Raw genomic sequence first — 15,146 nt, 5'->3', positions numbered from 1 at the left:
TTGAATGTAGTGTTGTGACTTGGCTTATTTTTCCTGAAGCAAACTGAACTCCTGTTTTCTAAACAGTTTAACATATTTTACTTGCTTTTTATGCAACTTGAGTGATGGTCTCACTGTCTCAGCTATTACCACTGTCATTGCTTTCCCTCAGCACATACACAACTGCTGCTTTCCCTGGCAGGCAGTAGAGAAGATCTTTGTTGACACCCTCTCTTGCCCCAATCCCTGTCAACTGCAATGACAGCAGCCTGGGCAAATGTTCCTAATCTGCTTTGTCTGCACAGGTAGAAGTTGGAAGGTGTCTACCCCATGGGTACTCCTAGAAGATCATTATCCATATACATATACTGATGGGAAGGGGAAATAGAGAATTTGATTTCCCCCAATAGAAAAATCAGAACTCTTTAAGATAATCTAACAGCAGTTTTAAACATCACTTCTACTTTTTAAGTTTCAGGCAGTTAGATTGAGGGGAAAACTTCTGCCAAGGTTGGGCTAAGAAATCACAGCAGTTTCCATGCAGAAAAAAGTTGCTGTTAACATCTGATACATTGGAGGTGCCCTGCAGGATATGCACAGCTCCAATGACCAGTATATGTATCTCCCTTTTGCATTTTATCCACAAATGTAATAGCAGATCATACCACATGCCATGTTTTGTTAATATACACTGAAATACTGCCCACTAGGAAGCTGGTTGCCTCTTGTCCCAAGGAGACAGAGTGATGGGCAGCCCTGGCAGCGGGGAACATATGGTGGTGCTTGAGGGCATTGTCCAGGAGCCGTGGGTTATAGCGTGGCCCCTTTTCCCCCTAATCAGCTATTGCTGTCTTCCCAGCCCAGCAAAGTCCCATCTGGAAGGGCTAGCTGAACCACATTAAGGTAATTGTATTATTAAAGTAAACATGTATCCATAAAAGTGCTTTTCCATGAGGTGTGGAGTTAATGCCATCTGTTTTTCTGGCCCTCAGCTGCTGCCTTCACTCAGGTCTCACTCCTTTGCTCAGCTCCCTTCTCCAGGAGCCTTGTTGGAACTTCTGTTATCTTCTTGACATTGGTCTTCCTCTGTCAAGTTTGGCTCAAATATTCATGAGGGATGCTGATTTAGCATTTACCAATGTTAAACAACGTAACTGAATCTCTTCATTATTAGAAATTCATAAAGAGAAACAGTTTTCCATTTTTTTTTTTTTCCAAAAAAGCTTATGTATGGCCACATCACATAATGCCAGCATGCAGCAGTACATCAGAGCGATGTGATGTTCCTAAGCACACATTCAGGGAGGACAACAAAACCTTCCTGTGGACCAAGATGCAGCTTCTAATAAACCATGGATGTTCAGAACAAAACGTGTCACTTGAATATCTGGAAATGTTTCCTGTCAGTGAGGTCTGTGTCACTTAGGAGTTTCCCATCTTCTAGAATAAGGTTTTCTGCAGATGTTATGTGTACAGAAAAATCCCAAGCTGTCTCATAGAGGAAAACAGTTTACATCTTCAGTTTCTTTGAGCTGTTTCCCAGCTTCTTCAGTTTCTAGCTACTCTGGTTAAGCCTCACATGTTTCACTGAAGTGATGCCTGTGTTATTTCCAGAAATAATAAACAGAAGCTCAAGACAACAGAGTGAAACTCACTTTGAATCCTAAAATTATGTAATTATTCCGGTTTATGGCATTCGAGTTTAATCCCTTAACAAATCTTAGATGCTGTATAAACAAAAAGACATATTTATCAGATTTGAAGTAGTTTGTGGTTGGGTTATTATGTAAATAGGATTATTTCTTTATTAGATAATCCACTGAAGTGAACTTCACCATATGCTAATATCTCTCAGGACATGTTTTTAGCTTTCTGCAGATCCTGCATGTTTTATATCATCTTGGAAAGTTCTGAATTTTCCTGACCAAAATAGCTTTGGGAGTGGATCAGCATATTTAGCAATTTAGGAAACCAAGCATTTCCATTCAGATGCCTAAGCACAGGCTTAGCAAACTTGGAGGAAATTCAGATCATTTTGCAAATGGTCAAGCTTGCTGAGATATTGTAAATATCAATAGGACATGGATTCATGGTTATGCATAATTACAGTACCCTACTTCTCTTGCTTCTAGATTAAAACTGAGCTGCTACTGCAATAAGTAACCATGTAATTCAGGAAAAAAAAAAAAAAGATAAATTTACATAAAGTATAATAAAATCAAGTAAATTTTCACTTTAGAGTGACAACATAGAGACAACATAGTTATTCATTAGGTGCTATACCTGTTAAAATTAAGTTTCTAAGAGGACAATCTGCTAAATGTGGGAAAGGAAATCACTGGAGAAGCTATTCTAACTCATTCTCCTGTTTTCTCCATGTCACACGCAACAACAGATGTTACTTATGGAAGCATTTGAAACCCTGTTTTCTCAACAAAGACTGCTGGAGAGCACTGAACACAGAGCTTAGTAAGAAAGGATTAAGATTAAATACATTCATATTTGTCCTACTTGGGAACCCAGTTCATTAATGACTGGTTTACATGCAGCTCTTAGGAAATTTTAGAAATGTCTAAGTGTTATTTTGAAGAGCAGCATTGCCATTTCAAAAATGAAGCCTCATTGGAAGTGATTGAAGTCAGAGCCCCAAAAGGAACTAAAAAAACTGTTATTCCTCTGCACTGGTAGGAGAAATTAATGCTTCCTTTCATGGCTGGAGTTCCCATAACAAGTTGGAAAGGGTGAGCATATGGGCAAAGCAAATTGTTGACATTCTGTTGTTTCGTGAAGCATATACATTCAAAATCTGTACATTATACATCTGCTGAAAGAACTTAGCCAATTTTATATCTTTTTCAACTGTTTATGGTCCATTACTCTCTTACGCAGCTGTGGTGACACTGTGGTAACCATGAATGTTCCAGTATGTTAATCTTTCTATAGACTTTTGCATTGTTTAAAAGCAGCTATTTTAAAAACATCATCCTTTCCTGGGAAAAATACATTCTCTGAGATACTTTTCCACTACTGTTGTTAATTACTAAGGATAAAAGTTACACAAGGCTAAAAACATTTCTGCCAAATCTTCCATCAACAGCCACAGTAAAATTCCTACTGTTCTCTTCTTCCCTGCAAATTTCATTGTAGTTATAAACTCAATTGTATTCAATAATTGCATTTATTGTAAAACTTATCAGAGTTTCAGAACTTCCAGTGGCCTTTCTAACCTTCAGCTTTAAAAAAAGGCCAGAGTAGAAGTATTCTTGCTATGATTCAGTTATAGCTGTTGTAACTGTTAGAGCTATAAGTTGTGTTGGTATCTATCTACTGATCGTGACTGCTACTGGTTGCATTGATTGGACTATTGCATAAATATTCAAAGTTATTTAGTCAGTTCTTTTTCAGAATTATTTGGTCCTTAAGTTTAGGGAAAAGATTTGTCCGCTGTCTTTAATAGAAGTACTATCAGCTGCAAGTTGTAGGGCAGCGTGATAACCAAGGTTCAACTCCCTTCTCAGTGTTTTTTCCATTCCCATTGCTGTAGATCAACCTGAAAATCACATTTTCCAGAATTTGCAACAGTTCAGAGTAAATGTTTGTGTGTTTTTACCAGAAACAAAGAACCAAAATTGAGGAGATGAGCTTATGTAGGAATCACAGACATTTTTCTAGGGTGGTCCTGATGACTTTGTAGTGGCTGGACTGCTGATGGTGTATAGAGGGGATCTTGAGTTCAGATTCCATCTTTCTGATCCAGGGCAGGGCTTGGAACTGATTGTAGAGGAGGTAGCTTTAACCTGTTTTACTTTGCCTGACATACCTAAAACATTGATCAGTGTGAGCAAGAAAGACCGAAGGATTGTGTAGCTGGGAATTCGGGCACTCATCTATGAATGCGAGACCAGGGTTTGAGTCCGTGCTCCAGTAAACATTTCAGCTTTCTTACAGGAGAGAATGGAACATCTTTAACAGAAGTGTCTGAGTTCAGAAGAGACTAAGTTGCTACAGGGATGGTCTTAAAAGCTATACTGAGACTCTGTGTAAGCCTTCTTCAGCTTCAGAGCTGCTGTAAACCACAGACATCCCTGTGAAAGCCTCCAGCTGCAAGCTGGGGGAATAACCATGTATGCTATAGCTCAGAATTTACCAACTGTTGCCAGTCTGATGCTGTGCCAAAAACAATACTTTTAGATAATACTATACTTTCTACCATTTAAAGTTAAGTTTCAGGGTATGAGAAGTATGAGAACCTATGGTGTTTGGTGCTTTACTAGCGGGATTCATGAAAGTTGGTTGCTTTTAGTGACAAATATTCGTCATTGTAAGATTCAAGGGTGGTAATGTTCAGTAAATGGGATATTACAGATCCAGGAACAATACCTGTGACCTGATGCTTTTAATTTTTGAGAAACTATTGTTGTTGGGGATATTCTTCTCTTAGCTGTAATCATCCTCTTGACAACACAGTGTACAGGTATATGATGCTCTACTAGTCTGAGGTGTGTGCTACCCCAAATGGTGTAAGCAACAACATGTGCAGTCATACTCTTCCCATATACTGAGACAGCTAGAGGCATAATGTGCCTCCTTGTAGAGTCTTGGGATTCACATTAGTTGGAAATCCTTCACAGTGAGAAACTTCAGAGGAATACCTCAGGTTTCACTTGCTTGGGTTCTGAATTCTACTTAGCAGCTACATGGTTAAACTTTTAAAAGATTTAAATTCAGTTCTCCTTTGGCCAAAGAATGGCCTATCCTGTCACAAGATGTAATTAAGCTGTTGAAGAATGAGAATGGAAAACTGAAAGATGGAAATTCGCTGTTCTCTCTCATAATTCTTCCACATCCACTGTTGAAAAAATTTAATATATCTCACAAGCTCCTCTATATAAAAAAAAAAAAAAGTCCCTGTGTTTGAATTTCCTCACTTACAAATTGGATGCTACGTTATTTCCCCTGCTCCTGGAGGAATCAGGCTGTGCAGAAGAGAAGCAGGTACGAGTGGTGACACTGAGCTGAGAAGGAGCTGTTGTATGAGAGGGACAAGATATGACTAAGGATCTTCGCCTGTCGTCTCCATAATGGAGGGCCAAAGGGGCAGCTGCTGACTTGTTCAGTAGCTGTTCTCAGTGGGACGAGAAGAGGCTTCCCCTTTGTATCTGACAGGACACAGCTGTGCTTAGTCACCCTCTGGGGCCACTTGAGGCTGCACAGGTTTGGACACATTTACTGGGTTCAGCAGTAATCACCTGGACATGCGGCAGCAGTGGTGAAGGAAATGTCCTCTAACTGGTCATGGAGACTTGAAGCAGGGAGTGCTCTTAGGCTTCACCACATCTGTGAGCAAATCCATGTGTAAATAGATTTCACATCCACCTCAAGACACACACAAATGGTTCAGCGGCCATAAACCGCCTGATACATTGAATGCTTGGACTTGAGGAAATACCTTTAGGCTTTTCTTGTATTCCCTCTTATGTGTCCCCAGTTGGTATTCTTCAAAGGATATTAAATTGAATATAGCAAATATCTAAAGATTTCATATGGTCATTTTGCTTGCACAGTGCCAAGCACTTGATATATATCTGTACACATCGTGCAGTGTATAATCTTTGTAGGGTTACATTACTGTAGGGTTTTTTACAGTGTAAAGAGCCCTTAGTCTTGGACAGAGTGCCCCTGTATAGTAAGAGCAACACACAATGGTATAAATGGGTCACAGCATGGTCCCTAACTCGAAGAGTGAATAATTCAGTTACAGGATAGAGATGCCAGCAGGTTAAAAATAAGCAAGGAAGTGCAAAAAGCTGTTTATCTGCCTCACAGTCAATAGCTAAAGGCAGTAAGCCTACAGTAATAGCTGTAAGCAGGACTACTTGCATGGCCACTTGATCATGATCTTTGCAGTCTTTAATTAGAAGAGTTGTGTGCAGAGCTGTGAAAGGATGTTGTGTGAGCTACTGTTAACAGTATTTAGGGCTGTCCCATGAGGACAAGTAAGAAGAGAAAACAGGAAGACCTTTTTGCTTTCCTGGTTAAGAATCTCAGTAATGTGCAAGATGTCACCTGTGAGATAATCACCATGTTCTGCCAGGAACAAGGTGAATTAACACACACTGGGCATCGTGTTCACTGTTGCACACTCACAACTGCAAGAAACAAGCAAAGTGTGAATTTGGGGAGGAATGACCCCCACTTGTTAACAGTATAAGAGGATTGTTTTCCTGTAGTCAGTGAGTGGAGAGCTGCTGGCATAGCAGTCACCAGTATAAGACTTAATTGCTAGAAATTGTTTACCCTGGGCCGTCTAATCTGTTAGCCAGAGGAAATCAGAGGAAAGAAAAAAAGCCAGTGATGTAATTAATGCAGCTGTAGGACCATATCCACAAGGCCATGCTGGTCCTGCTGTCCTGTGACTCCCCCAGCAGCGGCAGGAGATGCTGCACCCAACAGCGGGGTTGGCAGCACATGTTGGCATCTTCTAGGTGAAGATGTGTCCATACTCAGGAAGGGCACCATTTGGACTCTGAATTCTTTATGGACTGTGACTCATTCCCCACTGATGATGTGTTAATGTCAGGGACGTATCTAGGTGGGGTTTATGCTTCTGAATATAGCCTGTTTCTCTCTCTGCGTTGTCTGTGTGGCTTCTTAAACACATCACATCTTTTCCTACTTTTGAGCTATTGTCTCCTATTGGGAAGAATGCTTCACACCCTTTTGCTCCTTTGCTTTCTCACGGTGTTGGCTTGCTGGGTTGGATTTAATCTTCAAAAAGTCTGTCTGTGCTGTAGAGGAGGAAGCTGGTCATGCAAAACACTTAGACAAATCCTTCTAGGTACTGCTATTGTGAGATATTTCTGCATGTTTTAACACCCTCCCTGCTAACTACAGAGTGAATAAGGACATCAGTAAATTATAACTTGATAATAAATTCTTGTGGCCACACATAACAACTTTACTAATACAAACAAACAGATTTTTCCCTTTTTGACAGCATGAGTAGTGTCTGGCGTTTCAGGGCTATGAGGGATTCCTTGACTCTGAAGAACAGTTGCTCTCTTCTTTAGCATGGCATCTATTTCTGCATCTGTCTCTTCTGTATATTACTTTTCAGTCTCAAATAAGCATCTCAATAAGGCTGTTAGCATTCTTTCTTGAGTTGGTTATATTTGTTTTCCTTTGCTTCTGGAAATCCTTTACCTTCATTTCTAGTTATGTTGCAGTGTGATTTTATTGTTAAATGGGCATGTAAAGATAATACCTTCCTGTCCTGGGAACAGCTTCCCAATCCACCAATGATACAACAGCTCATTGTTCTTTCCCAATAATAATAGAGTGTATTTTGCATTAACAGGTTCAAAAGTTTATGAAGGAACCGTTTGTGCCTCTTTTTTGCTGTGAAAGTCTGTAGGCAGATTAAGAAATTTAACACGGTTACGTGCCAACAGTATCTAACCTGTATCAATATCTGATGAGTTTTTAATGCTAATATGCTTAAATTAAAATACTGGCTTACTTACATATGCAGCCTCAATTACCTTTTTCATATTTGCCAGTTGTTGTGTAGAAAATACTAGATTTTTTTTTTCCTCAGGCTCTCTTGTAAGTTGTTCAAACATAAACGACCCTCCTCTCATTGGTGCCATTGATAAGAAAGGTTTGCAGGCTTGTCCTTTCTCCTGAACCTCAGGAAAACTGCAGGTACTCGCAGTGCAGTGCGATACTGGGGAAATCCTATTCCAGCGAGAGATCATAGCTGATTTGCTCAGTTACAAAGATTCAGTGAAAAGGGTCTGGTTGTAGAAATTCTTCTTTCCTTTTTGCCCTCTTCCTCTGATCGGATGAAAAGAATTCATATGTAGTAAGTCTGACAAAGCAAGGACCGGTTTGTTCTGTAAATTGATAGATTTTTCATAGGTAGGGCTTACGTTAAATAGGACCCAAAAGTCATCACCATCCATCAGCTCCTGAGAAATCGTATTATGTTTCCTGCTGACTTTTTAATAGAAAAATGCGTGTCTCACACTATCTACTGTCATGTTCAGCACCTGCAAACAAGTAATAACAGATGGGACGTGTAAGCCACATGTTATTGATGAGCTCTGATTTTATGGTATTGGTATGAGTTAGCAAGGCTGTTGGGAGAGCCTTGTCTTGAGTTCAAGCTCAGTGGTGCCTCTTCTATGAAAGGAAAGAGATAATTCTACTTCCTTCAGAAACTCTAGTTTACTTTTTTTTTTCTTTAATTAGAGGATGTTTATCCTGCATATGCAACAATATTAGCTTTTTCACTTTCCTCAAATAGAAGAATAAAGGTTTACATGTCTACCTTTTTCTTAAATCACGTAGCTGGTTCTGTGTTAATATTTCTTCATGCTTCTGTATTTCCTGTAGCTGACAGCTTTATTTTCTAGGAGTTTGTACTAGCATACAGTATAGTCAAGCCTGTTATCTTTCTTCTTGTAACGATGTAGTCCTAAAGCAATGTGAGTTCATTTCACTGTAGAAAAAACAATTATGTTGGCTCTTGAGGTATTGTACCAATATATGTTCTTCATTACTTGCTGTGTTTTCATCACGGTGCTTGGCTATACAACAATCTTTTTTTTTTTTTAGTTTATTTAGTTTTTTGTTGCTACATCCACCTAACAGTAGCAGAGTTCATTGCAGAGGTTCTGGTTTTAAAAGCCAACCAGCTCTTCTATTCACTTCTTTCTGAGACCTGGTTTTAAATTAAATTATGCTGACCAAACTCTAAGCTCACTTGAATAAAAACAGACTGTTGTCTTTGATGCAGGTGTATAAAGGAGTTTGAGACTTTGCAAGACGTAAATAGCGTAATCAGCAAAGAAGACTTACAATGTTGAGAGTGTTAGCTGAAAAGAAAAACTGAATCTCCAAAAAATGTTCATATGGTTCTACTTGATCTGAGGATGCTATACTAGATAACATGGTCTTTGATTCCTTTACTCATTGATCTGTATCTAAGCACGTATTCATGCACGTGCTGTAAATGCATCGGTCCTTTGCAACCTGAAGGAAAATATGCAAATTCGGTAATACTTTCAAGCATCTGAACACTCGATTAAATGATAAGCAAGACAGAAGCTTAATTTCTTCTGATTCCTTTCTTTTGATTGAAGTAATAAAATGCATTCAATTATTTCTTATATTTTATTCACATTTCTTTCTTGACCTTGTAGCTTGTCCTTTTTAAAGCTACAATATAGTTGATTTTTATAGTTGATTTTTTTCCCTGCTGTCATTCTGCTCTTAAGGGGGATGTGGGAGTGACTTGCTTTTTGCCTAATGCTGCCTTAATTGATGACTCATCTGCTTGTCTCACCATTCGTGGTCTCTTATGCACCGAGGCTGATCAGTAGGTGTTCCACGTAGCCTCCTATTTAGACACAGACTGTCACAGTGCCGTTCTTTAGGCATAAATGTGCCTGGCCTATTTGGCAACAGCTTTCTGATGCTTCCCCCAATCAATCATTATGACAGAAAATGAACCACCCACTGGCAGATCCCAAAGGAAAAGGTGTTCATCTTTACAGCCAGAATATTCAAAAGCTTCTGGAAGCCTTTCATTCCTGAACAGGCTGGTACCTCTCTCGCTCCAGTCTTCGACGTGTGAAGTTTCTTGACATGAGGAAAAGGAAAGTTTCTATGACTCTGTTAAAACCAAACAGGCCTTTGTATATCAAACCTGGCAGAAACTAAGCGTTAATCTCTAATTTGAGTTTTACCCCATTCTTTTCAGCTCTGCTGTTCAGAGTCTTTGTCATCAAATCTAAATGTGACATTGAACATTGAGTCAGCATTCAGAAATACCCATCCTTGTCTAGCTCATAGCAGCTCTTGTGCTCTGCATTAATAGTTCACACAGTATTTGGGTTAAAATTATCTTGGTTGTAATATTATATTTAACAGTAACTGGAAGTATTGCTTGTTTCTGTTTAGATGAGAGTCCTTACACAAAGTCTGCAAACCAGGCAAAGCCACCTGATGGAGCACTGTCTATGAGGAGACAGAGTATTCCAGGTAAGACTTGCTTTGCTTTTTATAACACTGAACTTGTTTGTGAACAGCAAGGTGATACTAATAAAAATTAAACTAGTTATAAAAAGCAAATGAATTACAGTTACTACCAAGCAGCTTTATAAGGAAGGTACCATGGGAGCCGAAAGCACTTCCCATGGTTAGGTTACCTTGGGCTTTTGCTATGAAGAACATCCCTCTGTCTTTTGCGGCATATTTCAGACATTGCTCACAAGAACCTTTTCATCAGAGGCTTGTGTGTTTTCAGCTCCATGAAATCTGTTCTTTGACATCTGGTGTCGATGGTGTAGGGAGATTGGCTCATATTTTCCACTGCTGATCGGACAGGCTCAGAAATATAAATAACAGAGCAACACTGTCAGGGTTCTCATCTTCATGTGATTTTCTGCCACGCGTATGCACATCCTTGTCTTCTGCAATCCTGTCACACAAACCTGGACCAGTGGTTAACATCATGTGATCTTCAAAGTGATGTGTCTTTTAATTACTTCAAACAAGTCTGCAAAATGTGCCTGTGAAAAGAAAGTTTTAGATACATTATGCAGCTCTCTAACGGGATTTTCACCTCAAGTAGAATTTGAGGGATCTTTTAACGAAAACAAATGAATACTGACAAAGGTTGTACACAGGCAGAATAACTGATGTTGCCATTTTCACCTCAAGCACAGTAACCTCTGACTCAAAGGGAAGACTTATTGCAGTAGAAATCAGGAACTGTAAGGTCATGTCACCCACCTTCTAATGACTAATGTTAATATTCTCTGCACTCCATGGCCTTATTATTGAACAAAGTCACACATTCCACAGAAGGCTATGGGTACAGAGGATGGAGCTCAGACCTTTACCACTGCCAGGCTCAGATCTCATCCTAGTAACTGGTGTTTCTGAACAGACAAAGTACTTGCTTTGTGGATGTTTTAGATACATGTTGGTATGAGAGAGTTGGATGACTTACTCTTGTTCATAATGAACATTTTTGTCTGTTTAAAGCATCGTAGTGATTTACAGATTGTTATTTTTATGGTAGAATCATAAAGATCATAACCACTGTGAAATGACATGACTACAGTGTCCAGTGTGCAGTTATTGTTATGAGAAAGTCTTTAATTATACAAACACCAACCAGATTTTTTTTTAAGTCAATACAAATCAAGATTCATTGTTCTTCAAAGTGAATTAAGACTTCTGTATGGGAACCTCTTTGGGTAATGCTTTAGCTCATAGATCACTAATATTTAGTGTACTAAATATCTACTTTAGAAAAAAATATTTTGTATTTTTTCACTGTGAACTTAGTAGTTGTCATTTATGTTGTAGTTACTGTATATACAAAACACTTATGCCAAAGTCCTAATACAGACTGAAGTTCATGTTTTCAAATGACATTTTGCGAACTCTTGATGACTTTCAGTTTTGTTCTTTGAAGAGATGGTTTGATAGAAGTTGAAGCAGTGCAATTTTTCTTTAGATCATTTGATAAGATTAGGAATTTCAAGTGCTGAATAGTTGTCACGACTGTTTATTTTGAATTACAGAAAAAGTTGCTGCATATTCTGGAGTTTTTGAGATCATTGCAGATAAATCTTTCCTGTGTGTTGTGCTTGAGTCACAGTTTGTTCAGAGAGATAATACTGAGAAGTGTTTGGTGAGATGTACTCTGTTTCATTTCAGGTGTTCTGAAAAAACTGATCTAAGCTTATGTTCTTCAGTGTTCAATGTAGTGAAGACATCTGTCTTAACACATTGTTGCATCCCTAGAATTTAGGAGCCCCCAAAGATAAATGAGATTGAGCTGGTTTGATATTAAAAAAAAAAAATAAAATTAAAACTTGTTCATGTCCTGACAAATTCACATTCTAGCACAGTGGATATTGTAAGTTTAGATACATAGACACCTTTGTAAAAGTAGGCAGTGTTTTGAGGAGTAACCTGAACATTTAGGAGTTGACTGAGATTTCTGAAAATAACCCATAAACTTTTATATCACTTGGACACTTAAAAAATTTGACTCCACATTTCCTGTGTAAGCTATAATAGCACCTTGTAACTAGCAGCTATTCTTACTTGTCTGTGGACAGTTTATCCACATGATGGTTTAGTCTTGATGTAGATGCAGGCACATTCCAGCTAGTCAGCTTGGCAGTGGGGGTATACTCGTAGTATTAACCAGTGGCATTAACTGGTTCGAGACTGGAAGTAATACAGCTACTTTTGCCTGGGGGCAGGATCTGGCTTCTGACAGTGTGTAGGTCAGCTCCAATTGCTTTTGAATTGGAATATGCGATACAACGAACCTGGTAAATTCTTCTAGACCTTGATGGAGAGATGTCAGCTGGAGCTGCTGTCAGTCATCCTCACACAGAGAGCATACGCTGTATGGAAAGTGTTCATTTCTATTCCCCCCAGACAGTATGGCTCATAAAACATCACATTCCTGAAGTGCTGTCTCTTCAAGCCTGATGCATGGCTGTGCCTTTGACAGTATAGCTGTCTCATCCGCTTGACGCTCGGTCGTTCTTGAGACACGGACAGCAGATGTCCTATTCCCAAGGAATGCTCTGGCCATTGAATCAGCCAAGAGCAAACTTCTGCTTTTTAGCAATTTAAATGATCTTATACTGAGCTTTGCACAGGTTCGAACAGTCTGTGGAAAAATATATATCCAGGATGCATGCTGTAAATCTTCCAGCGTGCTGTGGGATAGTGTCATTTCCCTGTGCCTGGTGAAAGTTCTTTTTTATGCCATTTGAATTCACTTTGAAGGATTCCAGTGCTCCTACATTTGGCCAGATATCAAAAAGAGGATATTTTGTTGCTGTGAGACCTGAAACTACTATACCAACTGTAAAGCCCAAGAGGTTGTTTTTATCCTTCCATGTGAAACTGTATTGAAAGTGCAGTATTGACGAGCGATGACTGAATGCACACAAAAGTAATCTAATTCTATAGAGGTTACATGAAGCTCAGGCTTGGTTTATTTTACAGGAAAAAAAAGTTGAAATAATCATTTTATAATTAAAGTCAAATGAGCACATACTGTGAAATCAGTGCACCGAGTTTAATTCCTTTCATCCCCAGAAGCAGGGAATGGATTAAGCATCTCTCTGGAGCAGAACTCGCTTGCTTAAGATGCAGAATGTATTATTCATGGGATGAGACTACATGTCATATTTATCATGTCTTCACATAGCATAAAATCAACAAGCAACCGATCCTTTCAAAGAGGTTTGCAGAATTGCTGAAATCATAGTTAATTCAAATTATATACATTAATATAATTACAGTTTGAAACCTGGACTTAATTTTGCAGATGCGTAGGTGTTCAGTTCTATGTGCATGATTCTTAGAAACATTATTTAGCTTTACAGTTGGAACTTCTTAAATGTAAATAGAGTTTAAAAGTCTGTCATTTAAAAATACTGTATTTAATACTCATTTGTTAGCTCACCCCTTGAATCCCTAGGTTTTGATGGCTGTGTTTCCCATTGAGTTCCTGGGCTGAGGTTTTCTCCTGGCTTGCTGAGGCTCCGAAGCAAGGGGGAGCATTAGGTCAATAGTACTTGAGTCAAAAATGTCATTCCTGTTGTTGCTTATTCCTCCAGAAGCATTAAAAAGGGCATCAAATATTCCAGCAGTACTGATACAGCATTAAGAGCTGATGATGCTGTTAAAGAGGCACTTTGAAATCAAGGAGGCTTTAACATACGCTTAAATGTTCTCAGTGCTGTCCTGAGTAGGGATGTGCTGCATAGCTGCTCCCATGCTTTCCAGACTAAAAACCAATGACCTCTTATCTGTTTTAACAACATGGGGAAATCTGTTGATGCTAATACCATGCAAATTGTTCATTTATTTATTTGTCTATTTTCAATTCAGTCACTGAAAACTGAGGCAATAAAAGGAGTAACAAATGACCTGGCATAAGCATAAAAATAAATCGTCCCTGAAACAAACAAAAATAAGACACCTTAGCTTTGGGACTGATTAAAATACTTCATATATGTTGCAACAAAAATTTCATTTTTGTTTTACTCCAACTTTGTAAGTGCTTTTTATTGGTCTTAAAAGTTGTATCAACTCTCATTAAAAAAATAAGAGTAGACGAAACTGCCACAGATTTTGAAGAGCAGAAATGTTTCTGCTTCTTAATATTTTATTTTTGTTGGGAGAAATCATTAGTAAGTTTCAGTTAAATCCTGCAGATAGTTTTGGTTGGGTTGAAAGGTGGTTTTTTTTGTTTTTTTTTTTTTTGTTTGTTTGTTTGTTTGTTTTTTGTTGTTTTTGTTTTTGTTTTTTTTTGAGGGAAAGACTAATTTGTACCTGATCTATTTGACATTTTAAAAAATCCATACTTTTTACTTCTTGCATCTACTGACTCAGACACCTACACTATGGGAGACTTCTAGAAATGTGAAATTTTATTGCCCAAAGGTGGTCCAGGGCTTAAAAAACCTATAATGCAAACTGCAGTCTGGGACGGCTATTTGGATCATCAGAGATTTACTTTAGCTGGGAGGATTGCAGCCATGTAGCTGTCGTTCTCCTAAGTAAATTCTCATTCAAAATCCAGCGCCAAATAAAAAGGAGACAGTGGGAATAACTCCTCAAACAGAGGAGTTTTCCTCTTCTCTGGGGCAGAACAATAACACAGACACCTGCGTTCTGCCCTGCTCAATACGACTAGCAAAGCGTACTTGCAGTCTTGTCCTTCATAATGTTGCCTTCAATCCACTGTTGGTTTACCCCCCACATAACCCTTGTGCTCCAGCTGTGCAGGTCCCTGGGACCCACAGGAGCCCATACAGCTTCCCAAATCTCATTCCAGCCGCCTTCAACTCCTCAGTGATACCTGATCTGCCGAATAGGCAAATTGTTGGTATTTATGGTGAGAGCAGATCCAAACCCGTATGGAGGAGAGCAGGAAAGACAAAACTAGATGTTATAAACCATTCCCTTGACATTTTCTCCATCATGGGGAGCCTGTTGTTCTCTCTAACCATTATTATTATTTGTCATTTGCACATTTTGTATGCCATTTCAGGGATGTACTAGCAGGTCAGTTGTGAAAATAGGTCACTCTGCTCTGAAGGAAAATTGTCAAG

At 38.8% G+C, this 15,146-nt stretch overlaps 1 protein-coding gene across 1 annotated transcript in view; it reads left to right on the top strand.

Annotated features, from left to right (window-relative positions):
- Positions 1–15,146, top strand: part of GRIP1 (glutamate receptor interacting protein 1) — a gene marked incomplete at both ends in the record, with an annotated part of 225,848 nt that overhangs the window by 108,758 nt on the left and 101,944 nt on the right. The window contains one exon of the mRNA XM_080354049.1: positions 9,946–10,026. Within this exon, the coding sequence (XP_080210175.1) occupies positions 9,946–10,026 (81 nt within the window). The remainder of the gene's footprint in view (positions 1–9,945; positions 10,027–15,146) is intronic.

The sequence above is a fragment of the Nesoenas mayeri genome (genome assembly GCF_963082525.1).
Source record: "Nesoenas mayeri genome assembly, chromosome: 1".
NCBI lineage: Eukaryota > Metazoa > Chordata > Aves > Columbiformes > Columbidae > Nesoenas > Nesoenas mayeri.
This window is presented reverse-complemented; position numbering and strand designations above follow the sequence as displayed.